Below are 17190 nucleotides of genomic sequence, written 5' to 3'. Positions count from 1 at the left end.
TCTTTAACTCACATGATTTGTTAAGTATATTATGCAAGTGGCAAGAAAATAAAGCTATCCCCTACAACAAATGTCATTCCAACCATCAACTATTGTTAGTTATATTTATAGTTATTCTGTTGTGGTGTTCCAAATTTATTGAATCATGGATGAAATATAGATATCCTGTAAAACACATCCAACTCATCAATCTTTCTTTCTCTTCCTCTTTCCTTTTCTCTCCAAGTACAAATATATGCTTTCTCTACCCATTTTATTTTCATAATAATAATATATTATTTTTAAAATATAGCTAACCATTATAGCTAACACGATTGGAGTAAGAGATGCTCTTACTGACCACAACTAGTAAGAATATCCTATTGTAACATGAAATTGAGGGCCTGTTTGGTTGATCACTTATAAGCCGAAGTCGGCTTATGACTTATAAGTACGGAACAACTTATCGTGACGGTTTGTCGACCCTACTTATAAGTTAAATTTACAACTTATAAGCTAATAAGTTGAATGTTAGTAACAGCGTACTTTTTCTTAACTTATTTTGTTTTTTTAACTTTTTATTATGTGTAATTTCAAAATATATGTTTTTAAATATTTTTCTAATTTAAAATTCAGGAATTATGATAAATTTATTTAAAATTTGTTTATTTTAGTTCATTTAAGAATTTTTTTAACACCAACTGAAATTAGTTAGTGCACATTTCTATAACAATTAACCATATTTTTTATTAGTGCAAGAGTAGTTTCCTTATTGAAATAATTGTAGATTCGGTAACAAATAAGTCGACAAACCTAACTGAGGTTACATAAACAAAGCAAAGAAACAAAAAAAAATCTATAATTTATGTTAAAACATTTTAGAAATTTATTTAACATCCAAGTGGAAAAAAAACTAAATTTCACCAATGACTAATTAAGTTTGAGGAAGAATGAAAAAATAATTTTATATTTTAAATATAATTTGTACATAGTAAAACAAAAAAATATTTGTTTTTACACAAAAATTTCTGCATTTTATGCAAAAATATCCTCCCATGTACATGGGATTTGACTAATTCCACGTCAATAGCAGCCCGCAGAGAGAATGAAACCGTGTTGTATATATAGATAGTGACACACATCATCATGCACACGACTCAGAAGAACTTCTAAAATATCAACTATTCTTCTCCTTTAAAATCTATTTCCATTTCGCTTCTCCTTCCTCGTTCTTTACAAAAACTAAGTATCTTCTTTACTTCAGCTCACATTTTATAGTAACCAAATCAAACGTACTCGGTATATAGGGTATGACAATAGTTGAATCTACTAGCAGCTCCACATGTGTAAGTCCCCGGAACACTGGCCCCACCACACATCGCCGCCGTGCCATTGATCTTCTAACCGAACCTCAAAATGAAGTTAGAGTGTTCCACCACCGTGAGTTAGTAGGCTCGTACTTATACTTAGTGGAAGATTACATGACAGGGTTGTGTAAATTTTTGAGTTCAAGAAAGAACGTGGGCCGTTGGATTATGGGAGGACTCATGGTTTTGATGATGTTAATAATGTTTTTGAAGATTTCGTTGATGGTGGAGAGTAATTATAATGATGTTAGGATGATTAGTGGTGGGAAAAATAGTAGGAGATTGTTTGCTATACAAACATGGGCTAATTATAATCAAGATGTAATTATGTCTAAAACAGAGGAGATTAAGAGCTCATTGGTGTCATCTATGCCTCAGAGAGTTCCGGAGAAGTACCCTGTAAGTATTTTCTTTTTACTCTTCTACGTTGGTCTATCAATGTTGCATTAGATTAACTAAAATTTGAGTTTTACATTAACAATTCTAAAAAGGATTTAGTGGGTGGCAATCAAAGGTTTAATATTCCATTTGTCTTTTAGCCGTCTCTGCTTTGATGCCTTGCTCATTATTAGTGGACCGTTGTAGTCTGATACCCTTTTCTGCAGTTTCACATTATCTGTTATCACATTTTCTAGGTGCCATATACAATCACCACATATAAAATAATCATTGTCCCATGCTAAACCTCAAAGATTCTATATTCTCCCTTCAATCTGTTTTGTTTTTTCTAGATAAAAACATTTATGCATATGAACTTGTAACGGTTACAAGATAGATATACAGAATCACGATGTTTGGTGAAAGGGGACAGTGATATTATAATCTTGTCATTGAGCTTACACCTATTTTCTGATGCAAATAATCAAGACATTGTTTTCCCTTGCAGCTTCCAGAAATATGGATGAAACCAAGTAGTGACGATTACTATCAATGCATTACTCGGCCAAATTATAGAACAAGTATATTCAAATAATCTGATTTTTTCGGGTAAATATAATAGTACTCGGAATTTTAACATAATTATCTTTAAAACTTTTGCAGGGGCTAGAACGGCAACAAATGGTTATATTTTAGTTCATGCCAATGGTGGACTAAATCAAATGAGAACCGGAGTGAGTTATCATCTTTATCATCAGAATTTTGAGTTGGTGGTTTTTCGCAATACAATATGTTATAATCCTGTTTATATGAACTTTGCAGATCTGTGACATGGTTGCAATTGCAAAAATTATGAATGCAACTCTTGTTCTTCCTTCACTTGATCATGAATCCTTTTGGACGGATCCAAGGTAATTTTTATCCCTTCTCGGTTCGATATCCTACTTTTCGTGATTTTTAGATTGGCTCTATCGAATTTTTAATGAATTCGCAGTGATTTTAAAGACATTTTTGACTGGAAGCATTTCGTTGATGTTTTAAAAGATGACATTGAGATAATTGAACTATTGCCACCACACTTAGCAGCAAAGAAACCGTATCTGAAGGCTCCAGTCTCATGGTCTAAGGTCAGTGAAATTGAACTAGTTCTTTTCTCCATGTATGTTTAACTTGAGCCCCTCTGTTACTAAAGCAACAAACTATTTGCAGGGATGGTACTACAGAGGAGAAATGTTGTCATTGTTGAAAAAGCATAAGGTGGTCAAGTTTACACATACTGATTCGCGACTTGCCAACAATGGCCTTGCAGGCTCCATTCAGCGGCTTAGATGTCGTTCCAATTATGAGGCTCTTCGTTACACACAGGGGATAGAAGAGCTCGGAAAGTTATTGGTTGGTCGACTTAAGAAGGAAGACGAGCCATATATTGCTTTGCATTTAAGGTAATATAAGGACATATCATTAGTACAACAACATGATCTTACTCTTTGAAGGAAATTAAGTGACCATTGATCCTTCTATGCAGATATGAGAAAGACATGCTTGCATTTACAGGCTGCAGCCACAATCTTACTGCAGATGAAACCGAGGAACTTCGTGCTATGAGGCACAGTGTAAAGCACTGGAAAGAGAAAGAGATAGACAGTAAGATGAAACGGTTGCAAGGTGGCTGTCCAATGTCCCCGAGAGAGGCAGGATTATTTCTGAAAGCCATGGGCTATCCTTCGTCTACAACAGTATATATCGTTGCAGGGGAATCTTTTGGAGATAATAGTATGGATGCATTCAGATTAGAGTATCCTAATGTTTTCACACACTCTACTCTAGCCACAATGGAGGAGATTGAGCCTTTTAAGAATTATCAGAATCGCCTTGCTGCTTTAGATTATATTGTAGCATTGGAAAGTGATGCATTTGTTTACACGTATGACGGTAACATGGCAAAAGCAGTGCAGGGTCATAGGAGATTTGAAGGCTTCCGGAAGACGATCAACCCTGACAGGTTTGTGCAATTCTTACTGCTTTTCTAATCATCTGTAGTTCAGTAATAAGTTAATTTAATATATTTTTTTCTTCTTCTTATAATTTTCTATTCGCAGATTAAACTTTGTAAGAATGATAGATCAGTTGGATGAGGGCAAGATAACTTGGAACGAGTTTTCCTCAGAGGTGAAGAGCATGCATGCAGATAGGCTTGGGACTCCATATCTCAGACAGAGAGGTGAAACACCAAAACTGGAGGAAAATTTTTATGCAAACCCTTTACCCGATTGTCTGTGTAAGAGATCTGAGAAGAAAATCAGTAAGAGACGAGATTACAGAAGACCAGGACTAAATGCTGCTACAAGGAGATAGAATTGTGATTTTTGTTTCAGATACATGTAAACACTTTTGTAAAAATGACCTGAGTAGAGGAGGCAGTGTAGTCACAGCGCACGACTCATTCTTTTTGTACATATAAAGAGGGAGATTAAAGCCAGTTACATAATTTATTTGCTTATCCGCATTATGCAGCAATAGTAGTAGATAATGCCATAGCAAGTTTATTTTCCCCATATGTATCCAATTATCCATTATAATTTCATTATTCGTTTCGTGTTGAGTTACAAGGTTTGCAAATAAATCGGACCTTGCTTTCTAATAACATTCTGTGCTCTGGATTTTTCTTTTTTCTTTCATTAATATATAGTATATATTTACATTGATACATAATGTTTTCATAGATTGCATTATCAATGTAGTACTATTATTTGCATGGCAAACACAGGGTGGACTTATAGTATGAATTGAATCATCCAGTTCCCTTCACTATATTTGCAAGCATGAATCTCCTATATTTCATATTCAATGTATAAACTTGATCTAAGTGAAGCAAGCATGGGGAAGCATAAGCAACGTGCCAAGCACGACAATCAAACTGCAGATTGTTAAAGCACACTTGATAGTCCATGAGTTCTAGATTAGCTTACTCACTTGGTTTTTTGAAAATCAACAGGCTTCATTCCTCTCGGGCAAACTAAACTAGGCTTATATCCAAAGCAGCAAATGGAGGATACTGCAGAAGATGTAATTGACCTGATAATATTTGTTTCCGGATCATAGCATAAAAATATGCCATTTTGATGCAACACAATCTTACCACCAGACTCAAATCTCTGAATCGGCCTTATTTTATTAAGAAAATTATTCTCAAAACAACGATCAAGACCATGTATACCTCGTAGTGTCCTAATTAATTGAAAATCGACTGATTCCACCTTGAAGTTCATACTATCAACCCAATGTCTCTCCTCCATCAAGGAATGTACATGGAAGAAAACATCGGAAGAGATTACTTGGCATTCTATAATAGTAAGATTGTCATCCATATTCACTAACTCAAACTTTTTCTTCCTAGGCAAATCACCATGATCTACGCGATAGAATGGCAACAACTTGAACTTGTTTGTTCTCACAACAAACTTCACCGGCCACACAGTTTCTTGCTTGTTGGAATCTGATGTGGTATATGTCCAGTAAGGACAATCCTTTACAACAACCTTTGGAGTGAAGCTGCACTTCCTAAATTCAAGTTTGCGAGGAAACAAATTACAAGTGAAAAACGAGTCACTCCATGAAGCAGAACAAGAGGAATAAACACAAACACATATCCCTGGCATGCTACTATCTTGTAATCAATATTTACAGGATTAAAACCAAGTCCGACACGAGTCAGCTGCAGGGTACGACCAGCTCCACGTGGATGCATCAACTCCATATATTGTTGAATTGCGGGGTTCCATAACACGAAATTTTTAGCTTGGCGGAGACAAACTAAGCCCCGATCAGAACCAATCAATTCGTAGTCAGTGAAAGGAAGTCCAGACGTTTCTTTGTTGCTGGAGACAACAAAGATTTTATTGTTTTTTTGAGCTATGAGATAATCGGATTTGTGAAGATGGTTTTTAATAATTTGGGCTTTTATGAATTCAGGATGAGTGAGTAGAGATAACCAGGATTTGGAAACACATCGAAAGAGTTTCACTGATTTTACAGGAAGTCACGCAAGTATCTCACGTATTAGCTCATCCGGGAGCTCTGCCCACAGTGCCATTCTTTTTTACCATCTAATTTAATAGGTTACGATGTATGAACAATGATGATTATATAGGATCAGTTAACATGGTAAAAATTCAATCTCAAATAGGATCTAGAATAATCTCCTATCGAAATTCCCAATTGACATGTACTCAAATTGTAACAGAAATGAACTTTTTTTTGTTGGAATAATTAAAATTATATACCTTACATATCTGATCTAACAAATGGAATAGAACCAAAAATCTAAGATCACCATAAGAGATTATAACCCCTTAAACACTAGAATTATCTCACCTCGCTTAAAATTGAATTTGTTTATTTAAGAAAAATTAAAATGGTATAACATTTCATGAACAAATTTAAATAAAAACTACATATATATTTATTTATTTTTATCGTAGGTAACCTGCCGCCTCTAACTTTTGGGTGCGCACCAAGTAAACCCTACGCATTCACGCAATAGCCTGCAATAGCTTACAAGCCACGTGAATCAAGGTAAACCGCAATTAAGCGAACCTCTAACTCAGGACACATAATCATAAATTTTACTTCCGTGGGATTTGAACATGTGACCAACAAGATATTTATCCCCTCTTTAAAAAATATATATTTGAATTAAATTAGTTATTAGATTTAAAAGCTCTCAAATGAAAACTATACAATTAAAAGTTCTTAATTGAAAATTAAGGTTTTATGATTTATCAAAGACCAAAGATTAGGTTATGATATGATGAAACTTTTTTTTTTTTTGAATTCTACTGGGTACAATATTAAATAAATTTTTGATAAATTGAATTTCAACTCGATAGCATCTTTAATATATAGTCAAATCGATAATTTTGAGACGAAAATATTGAATTGTGGTCTTTATTGTATTAATTTGAGAGCATATTTTTAAATATTTAAATATTATGAAATCAACTTAATTTTAAATAAGAAAATTTTAAATATATTTTTTTGTTAACCTTGAGTGAATTGGTCGCACGAAGCAGCTAGCACAAAAAAAAACCTAAATCCTAATCTCACAAGCCCGCGTTTGATAATTTGTGTTTAACCCTGATTTTATTATGTGCTGCAAAGCAATTCCGAAAGCATGAAATGGTGAATATGGTGGAGAAAAAGTTGGGGTTAAATATCAAAGTGGTCACTCAATTGAAGGTTATATATCAGTTTAATCATCAAACTTAACGGGGTATCATTTAAATCACTAAAGTAATAATAAATATCAAACATATACCTCAAAATATGTGTTCGAGAATTAAAATTTATTTTATGGAGTTCTAAACATTTTTTTAAAATCTTATTACAACCAAATGAAAAGTTATGAATTCATAGTATTTTAGATGATTTTTTGAAATTTTTAAAAATTTATCTACTAATTATTTTTATTTAAATAAAGCAAATGACTATAAAATTAAAAATAAATAGTAGATAAATTTTAAAAAATCTTATTATATTATAGAAAATACTAGAATTCAAACATTTTCATTTGGTTGTAATAGGATTCAAGAAAAATATATAGAACTCCATAAAATAAATTTTAATTATCGAGCATATATTTTTAGGTATATGTATGATATTTATTATGGTTTTAATGATTCAAATGATACTCCGTTAACTTTAATGATTAAACTGATATACGACGTTTAGTTGAGTGATATTTAACCCGAAAAAGTTGGTTGATTCAAATCCTCCTACAGTGTACAGGGAAAAAAATTGGTTTTCATTTCCTGAAAACGATGAAGAACTTTTGGAGTGGACTTGGAGACCGTTGAATAGAGTTTGACCGTTGAATAGAGTTTGTTCTGAAATTTGTTGGGGGTCCAATAGATACGCATGTAAATCTTGTATTTTGCTCCGCTTCATTTTAAATGGTTATGAACAGAAGGTTTCATTTTTCCCCCCGTGAAATCTGGGACTTTTCTCGATTTTCAGAATGTTAATACTCCCTCGGTTTTTTATTATTTTTCTCGTTTCATATGTCGGGATTCTTTATAACATGAGACAAATTATTAATTTACGCATAATTTGTAAGAGTAGATATAATCATGAGGGATCTTGTTTGATTTATATTTATGAGTACTTTAATACGGTGAAATTTTTATATTTCATATTAATACGAAATTAAAGATATTAACTATTAAACGTGTGCGTTGACAAACGTGATAAAGATAAACGGGAAAAGTATTAAGGGACGGAGAGAGTATATTTTTTTCATTGAATATAAAGATGTTTTTATTGGACGCAGTTGACATATTCGATCATTGTGATAAGGATTATCCTTATGTTGCGATAAAAATTCGTCTCATATTTTAGTCCGATAGTCCTATTCCAGTACATTTATCTAGACGTGATAATTATCGACTACTAATGTAATCCTGTATATACATTAAATATTAGATATCAACGTCTTTACTCCATGTAGAACAATCGTAGTAAGAAGAATAATGGAGAACTATGAATTTTATTATAAAATCTCATAAAAAAATATAAAATTTTATTTCAAAAAATAGATAATTCTATTATAAAATCTCATAAAAAAATAATTTTTTTTATAAAAAGTCATAATGTCCGACAAATGTATACGGTATTGTTAGATTATATTGGTGGTAGAAATTTCTTTATTGAGATATATACTTCATTTGGTCTGGCAATAGATTATTCTGGTTGTGATTTGCAAAATTGTGTGAATATACCTAATAATATAAAAGAAAAAGTGTTCATCCTCGGTTTGGATGATTTGGAGGATGAGAAGGCGAGGATGCGGTATTTTTTTAGCGTATTTGAAAGGGAATTAAGTTTTTACGAACATACCATCCGCCCATATGATATTGGCCCATGAATAAGTAAAATGGTTGGTTGATACATAAATGTTTTCTTATATCTTTTTTGTGCTATAAATGTTTAACTTTTTGATTATTTTACTGATACATCTTTTTCCGAAAAAAATGTCAGAATTATATGGACAATGGAAAGACAGGTACACAATACAATTGTGTTTTCTATATAAAACCTGGGAAGTTAAAATTGAAAAATCCCACAATGATTGTTATTTTGGTAATGGATGAAAATAATTCGCGAGGGATAGTGGAGTGAAAATATTTGACATTCTTGTGTTCGATCCACTTATTTAATTGGACAAACTCCTGGTTCATGTTTGTCTGTTCAAAACTGATGATATTCAACCACATGAAATGTCATTAGGTAATATTTGATCTTTTTGTGCTTTATTAGTAATAATAATATTCATTATATGAGAATAGATGATTAATGCTATATCTATGATTCTTTCTAAGTATATATCTTTTGAACATGAACTGAAGATAGGACTGCATCTTTTTTACATGTAATGCACTTGCATACGTGACATTAAAAGAAATTATAAACTAACTTGGTACATACATTAATTTTTTAGTTTACTGTTTCAAAAATATGTACTACAATGTCTTCTAAACTATTGTTACCTAACAAATTCCACCAATGCTGGTTCGTCTATTTAATGATCATATGCTTTCCAACGTGAATACAGTACGTTGCGGAGATACTATTTTTCCAATATCGTATAAAAAAGACACATGGTATTGGAAAAGTGGAGAAAATCTTCAAGTAATATAGTCTACAGAGACGTGATACCTTTTAATCACGACTGATGAAAATCATGAAGTCGGGATAAGAATTTACAGAAGCGATGGGATGAAGGTGGAATATGATTTATTATCTTCGAGACCTGATATTACACCTGGACATTGGTTTATGAAAGATATGTGGAAATAAGAATATTCAAGTACTTTATAAGTTTTTACACAATTTATTATATCATTATAATAATATAATGAAGCATAATGTATCTTATTACTATATTTTCAGACGTGGATGACATAGATTACACAAAAAAAATATCAGAAGAAGGAGAAGAACTAAATAATGATATAATTGTCCAAATTAGTGATGTTAAAGATGGTCATGACAGTGAGACCGAATATAATCACATAGACAATCTTGATATTATTGATAATAGTGATGGAGATGACAATATCTAAGATGGACTTGAGGAAATGGGCGAAAACATTATTAAAGAAGTTGCATTTACTCTTATGAAATCTCATGTGGGTACACATTGTAACGGATTGGTAAGTTTTCAATTTATTGTTTTTAGTGTGGATAGTAGTGGAAATTTCTTAAATATCCAAAATTATGAATTGGAAACAATAATTTTGCTGTACATTGATGGGACCCTACATCCTATCATAGAAGATTTGGGCAAATTTGGAATATTGGAATTAACGTGACTAATGGAAAGAGAAGGTTCTCAGCCGGCTGGAACAAATTTGTGCGGAAAAACGGACTGAAAGTTAACGATGTAGTTGTTCTTATTTGCGGGAAGACGAAGTAACTTTTGATATAGTAGTTGTTGAGTAGTATTTGATAATCCTTGTTTATGCTCTGTTTTTTTTACCATTTTGTCCTGATTTTTCTACTACTCAGTTGGAGTTTATTACTTTGATTCTGAATATTTGTCAGCAGTCCTCCTTATAGTTTTTAAAGCAATGTACGCTTGTCCTTATACAATTTTGTTAACTGTTAAACTGCCCAAGATTTCAGACTGCTAAACCACATCATATTATCACTATGACTTGTTTAAATGTTAACTATGTCTGCATCATTTATGATTTGTAATGACAGACATTATGGAAAATGATTTCTGTCGTTCTGTCCTTATATTTAAAGGTTCTAAACCTAAACATATAAATATTTTTTTGCAATCCTTCAACTAATATCATCCCAAATAATAATATTTACGGTTAGGTTTCAACGGTGCTCATATGAAGATGCTCCATGTTAATGCAGGTTTCCACTGACAATCTTTCACCGAAGAAGCTCCAACTGCTGATGAGGGTGATACTCTAGAAAAATGGGGGTTGTATGAGCAGTTAAATCTCACCATAGATTCCTCAGATTATTTATGGTATCTTACAGAGTAAGTATTATCGTCTACTGATATTAATCATTATCGTGTCTTTTAAAATATCTTTTTTAAACTAATTTTATGATCTTACTTTGTTCTCTCCATCGTGAATATAACATCGAATGAATGGTTCCTCAAGCATGGAACATATCATATTCTTACTATTATGTCAGCGGGTCATACTTTGCAAGTGTTCGTCAACGGACAACCATTAGGTAAATAGACTAATGTTGAGCTAATGATTTTTCCAAAGAACCTTCTTGCAAGATGTCAGATTATATGATAACTTTCTTATTTTGACTACCATAGTTTTATTTGAAGTGTATTAAGTGCTCCACAAATTCCGTAAATGAAAGAGACCTTAATATTCTTAAAAAAAGAAAAGAAAAAGAGTTTACTCCTGTGTAGAAATCACTTGTTGTTAGTTCTTAACTTATTTGCAGTATTTCAGTGTTCGTTAATTTACAGAGACGTACCAACCATGAGCACTTGTTTTAATCCGATTTTTAAATTTTTGGCTTTTGTAGGATATGGTTGATGCACAAAATTGTACAATCTTTTGTTTTTGTTAAGTTGGTATTGGAATAAATTAGCTCCTCCTGGTTCTTGTCTCCTTTGCTTTTACTGTAGTGGAGTTTTGTTTTTATCAACTTTTAGTAATCTAATAGTACATTATTTGTTCCAGTAGAATATCCAACATCTATTCTTTGGTGTTGATTACACATATTTCCATTAGTATCTAAATAGACACTTACTTGATCATCATGGTTATATTAAGATCATCAAATATATAGGTTAAAACTATTACTTGATCATCATGTTAGATCATTAATTTATATCAAATTTGATAATTACGTTGATAGATGAGTGAACTCGTATGACCAATCTTCCCAAAGTGAGACATCCAAAGTTAAAGTACATATGATTATAACTTATAAGAGCCCGTCCAATGGGAGAAATCCTTAGTTAAAAAATTTTACGTGACAACCATTAAATATAATATGTTTAAACTTTGACACTCCGACCATACAAAACCCCTGAAACAAAAGAGTTATTACACTAATAGTCATTAAATTTGTCGAATCTCTTGATTTTGTTTTAAAGCAAAAATGCAAAATATGGAAACATTACACATAAAAGTGTCCGGGAAATAATTATAAAAATGGATTGGTACGACTAAAATGACAAAAAACTGGAAATGCCATGATCACCCTTGTGGCACCCCAAAACCCGGGGTCAGGAGTCTCGGAAGCCACGCCATCTAAACTCACACAACTCACACTACAATATGTAAATACTCACGCTTCACGACCCCACACTTATCACACACACACTTACAGGTTATTGTCTTGGAAATGAACCATCATTACTAGAGAAATTTTATTACAACCCAAACAGAATTAGTCTTACCGGGGAGTGACCTTTAAGTAAGGTTAATCCGCCGGCCAAATATACGTTTCTTATTTCTTATCTTACATAAACCATACTTATAAATAAGCCGAACTATAAACAACTGAAAACTAATCCAGCTTATTCTGACTACCTGAGGTACAACACCAAATAATCTACGGAACAGCTGGCCATTTCCTACCCGTTTCCTGGCTATGGTTCTCATGGCAGGCATCTTGATTCACTGTTGTGTTGTGTCAATTTAAGAAAAACAAGTGTGAGCTATAATGCTCAGCATAATAATGTACAGTATGAAAATGACTGTATAATAACATCATATATATATATATATTATATATGTGTTTTATTTGAAAATAGATTTCTTGGTGTCCCACACCTTCTTACGAAAACCATTTTTAAGGGGTTTTATAACCTGCGAATACCTTAATAGTAATCCCAGGACCTAGGCTTGGGTTACGGTATTGCATATCAATTCCAATTGGAAGAGTTTGGACATCTCACAGGAGCCACCGCATACGATGATCAGTCGTCCTACGGAAGTAACCTTCTTTACTAGTAAAAGGACAAAACCGTCATCTCTCGGGTATCACCCTGGCCACATTTGGGATACGTGTCCCATTTTCGGGTATGCACATACTTCACAAGTTCCTGAGTACACAGAGTACCTTCGCCTGCGGTACCTTTGGTAGCCCATCTAGCACACGTAGTACCAGAGTCTACCCCTCCATTGTCCTTCAACAGAATTCTATCAATATCGAGAACTCGAACCACATCGAAGTTCCCCAAGTATTTTGCTTGTTGATAGAAATAGTTTATCCTTTTTAAAATATAAGTGTATATATATGTATATACGTACTTCCGAGAATTTAGGAGGAAGTACTAAGGATGTGAGTTGACCGTTGTCAACAGATAATTTATAAGGGGAAAAGTTTCTTCTCGAAACTATATTCAATATAATAATAAGTCGGGATAATATTCACCGACGATCTGAAATCATTCGACTAATATTTCTAAATCAGAAAGTTTGTTTTATATCAGGATCTATGATCTTTAAATCAATAACAATCCGTTAATAAATAATAATTAATTAAATAATAGTCTATAATTAATTAAATGATAATTGATATTAATCATACCTCGAATAAGTTTACTCTCTAAAAGATTTATTTAAATAATATTCCTCAACTAGTTTGTGTTAACATAATTAATAATCTATAATGATTAATCGGGTTTGAATAAATAAACGTTGAAGTATACTACTCCTATAATAAAGGAATATGTATATAATATTTATTATCCGAATCAATAAAATATAGTTGAGGGAATATGCTCGTTGGGAAATCGTTTTAAAAGTTCGAGGTATTTTAATGTTTCGTAAATGGACGATGAGTCCCTTTAAAACGTACTATTATGGATTTATATCCGCCCTATAATATCTCCGGAATGATTCCCTGGTTTTATCTTAAATCTCCACCGACTCTCGGTCTTATAAAATACATCACGCCTTAAAGCGAAATAACATTTCACGATATATACTTATCGTACAACATCGCTATATTATGCGAAAATTCAACAACTACGTATCATGGCAAACATGGTATTTAAGCGATGATAGTAAAACAATAATTTCACAACACAACGGTAAAAATGGAGTTGGGTTTGTAAACTTGCCTGGGTATCTCGAGGTGGAGGATGCTCTAGGTTCCGCTCGGAAATCTATAACCATAACATAATTTATTTCGTTAGGTACTGTTCTAATTCACCCTCTCAACTCATACTACCCTTAACATTTCTTTTAAGTCATAATCACTTTATGGTCACTTCATTTTCCTAAGTATCTTGAGTTCATTCTCATTATCGTTATCGCGCGGTCTCGGCTCCGACATTTTTATAAAATTGAGAAATTATTATTTGTACTTGAATTTTTTATGACAGTTAGGAAACTAAATATGTTACTTCCTGTAAAAATTTCATGATTTATGAATACTTTTAAGTCTATCCTTTATATTTTCAAAGTTCGTAATTCGTAGCAGTTTTTGTCGCGTAAATTACTTTTACTAAAATGACCATAACTTTTGATCCGTAAATCGGAATCAAGCGATTTAAGCACCTAAATGATCCTTATAACATTGTCTATCCTAAAAAAAGGTTATTTTTCAAGAATATACAGTTTACAACTTCGGGACTTTCTGCAGAAACTTAAAGTTACGGTTTATTGGTTTTAACGAAGTTATGTTTACGATCGGGGTTTCGTTTACGCCTTAACTATCAACACAACCACCAACAATCATCATATCATCATTAACACACAAACTCCTCTCAAGAACATCATGTTCTTGAGGCAACAACAACCAACCTTAAGTCTACTTAACTTAATCATCAAGATTTCATCAATAACACTTAGTAAGCTAGGTTTACTAACACCCACTAAATGGATCTTAAACATGAACCTTAAATAAAGTTAGGCCAAAGATTTTTACCTTTATTGAAAGCTTGAGATGTGTTCTTGAGGATGGTGGAGTCTTGGAAGTGCTTGGTATGATTTTTAGAACCTAAAACCACCATTAAAATTAAGAAACCAAAGAGAGGTTACTATTCACACTATTCACTAGTGAGTTTCTTGAATTTATTCCACCCATCAAACCTTGATAAAAAGAGATGAAAGATTTTTCTTACCTTAGTTTAGTTGCTAGGAGTCTTGGGAATTAATTGTGTGATTTTAAAAGAACTAGAGATTGGAGTTTGGAATTCCAATTTCCTTCTTTTCCTTCAAATAGCCGAATGGAAGAAAATAGGGGGTGGGGGGGGGGGGCTATTTATAGCACTTGGTTGCTTCTCTTGGATGATTTCTAGGTTGATTCTTGGAAGGTGAATTGATATCTTTACAACTTGATCTTTATTCTTCCTAGGATATCATTAGGTTTATTCCTTGTCTCCAAATCCATGGACATATCTTTGTAGCTTGGTAGCTTACAAGCTAAACTACAAGGTTAGCTCCTTAGCACACTATTTGCTAGCTAGCTTGGTCATCCTAGGGTTAGCTCACTATTTGATGAAGTAACCATGGTTACTTCCTTACCATGGTTTAGTTAGTGCGTTACGTTTAATTAATCATTTACGCGTTCGCTCGGTTACTTAAACGTTCTCCGTAATACTAACTCGTAAATGGTTCGCAATGTAATTTCTTTCGTATTTATTCCTTATATTTTTATTTATCCTACTTGAATATAAATCCGTAGGATTTTAATCTCGTAATTATATTGTGATTCCCGTAATCCTCGATAAGTCGTAAATACTGTCGTTTTTCAAAGTTCGCTTTCTTCAAAAACTAATAGCGTTTACATACACTCATTTGGTACGTATAGTCGTAATATCAATTCCGAAACTCATTTTCTCATGCACTATATAGTGTGGGCTCAAAAGTTTTTCCCGTCTGTCAGGGTTACTATTCATTAAACGTTTTACAAGGTCTCAAAAATTCGAGTTATTACAACCCTATGCATTTAGAACAAAGATCCAGGCGAAAATGGACATCTACCTCTCCTAAAAAAGAAACAAATAGGTGTAATTAGAATTCAGGCTTATTACTGAACTATATATCAGAAAAGTGTCAAGTTTATCACTTTTATATGTGGTAAAATAATAACAAATTGCTTACCAATTTTATTTTCTTGTTGGTAGACCTAGCGGATCCTGGAGTATGTCCATGATCCGTAATTTCTACAACATCAGACTGTAAGAATATATAGGCACTGAATGTTCAATTGTGAATGATATGAGATACACAAAATAAATAGCTTAAGGATCATATGATGAAATATGAGCATTACAATAAGACTTACATTTACTAAGTTTGAAATTTCAGAGGCCACCGTATTTGCACACCTGGAAGATGTGGAGCCATTAGTATCATAAGCATCAATTGCATAGTAAATTGAATTATTGAGGATGATGTTATCATCATTGAGCTGAATTCAGAGTGTAATCTCTTTTCTTCCAATAGCCTTATATGTTCGTGAATCTTAAAAAATAATTGATATCGATAAATAAATTTATTACAAAATAGAAATTAAAAGCTGAATTTAAAACAAAGATACCATAATAACAAATTGGCACACCTCGAAACCCTCATCAATAAGTTTTGTTACTGTTTTACCCACCAGTCGTTTTGCAGCACTGTCATAGAGGACGAAATTAAACGCTTCTGTAGAGTCTTCTGCAAGTAGAAAAATCTTGAACCTAAACATTAAAAAATGATTAAAAACTTATGTGATTTTTTAGAGTTTCATATAACTATAAAATGGTTTAGTTTACAATTAATACAACCTTTTTTGAGGAACATGATTGTTTTGATTGCATGTGGAGCATTTATATTTTCCTTCCAGTTTTGTGACTTCTCCATAGCAATCCATCTTGCTATGGTACCATCAGCCGACACTCTCCTCCACATTATTAACTTTTATTTTGTATAGGAAAATCATCTAAAAAATGATTAACATATGATGAATAAAATTGTTTGGAGGCAGTAGAAAAAATCTAAACTCAAATTTCTATACATATGTAGGTTGTAAAACTGTGTAAAGAAAATCAATTAATTAATACCTTCAGAAAATCAGTTACAGTTTTCTCACTAAGTTCTTTTAGCGTGATAGTATGAATAGTATGATAAATTGACCCTTCGGATTGAGTTGATGATGATATAGCTTTCCTCGAAGGAACGTAACCTTCTTCACGGTGTCTAATTTGAGAAATGAAGTACATATAATTGAGACTAAATACATACTAAAGAGCCATAATTACTCAAATGTATCAGCAACGTTAACCTCTGTCTCATCTCAAAAACAGCATCATGGTCCAGGTTTAGATAAATTTTGGAAGCAAGTATAGTGTTAATCTGAACAGAGGCTGCAACCAAGAAAATTTGAAAATTAAGCTTCATTGCTGCAATATTTTTGATAGTTTTATTAATAAAGAAGTTAGTTCATTAAAAAATAACTAACTATGAAAAAT

General features: G+C 32.5%; 1 protein-coding gene across 1 annotated transcript; it reads left to right on the top strand.

Annotated features, from left to right (window-relative positions):
* The first annotated feature begins 1147 nt into the window (after window positions 1–1147).
* On the top strand, window positions 1148–4396 carry LOC141693110 (O-fucosyltransferase 19-like). The gene is made up of 8 exons (XM_074498115.1): window positions 1148–1745; window positions 2233–2305; window positions 2388–2458; window positions 2547–2635; window positions 2719–2851; window positions 2934–3166; window positions 3250–3726; window positions 3824–4396. The coding sequence occupies exons 1-8, from the start codon at window positions 1290–1292 to the stop codon at window positions 4077–4079; spliced, it is 1788 nt and encodes a 595-aa protein (XP_074354216.1). The 5' UTR covers window positions 1148–1289; the 3' UTR covers window positions 4080–4396.
* The last annotated feature ends 12794 nt before the right edge of the window (window positions 4397–17190 follow it).

Source organism: Apium graveolens, chromosome 10 (genome assembly GCF_009905375.1).
Source record: "Apium graveolens cultivar Ventura chromosome 10, ASM990537v1, whole genome shotgun sequence".
Classification (NCBI taxonomy): Eukaryota; Viridiplantae; Streptophyta; class Magnoliopsida; order Apiales; family Apiaceae; genus Apium; species Apium graveolens.
Note: the sequence above shows the minus strand (reverse complement) of the source record. Positions and strands in the feature narration are given on the sequence as shown.

Coding starts and splice junctions, on each gene's coding strand:
- LOC141693110 (XM_074498115.1), top strand. CDS start 1,290: ATGACAATAGTTGAATCTACTAGCAGCTCCACATGTGTAAGTCCCCGG. Junction 2,852..2,933: donor CTCCAGTCTCATGGTCTAAG/GTCAGTGAAATT, acceptor AACTATTTGCAG/GGATGGTACTACAGAGGAGA. Junction 3,727..3,823: donor AAGACGATCAACCCTGACAG/GTTTGTGCAATT, acceptor TTCTATTCGCAG/ATTAAACTTTGTAAGAATGA.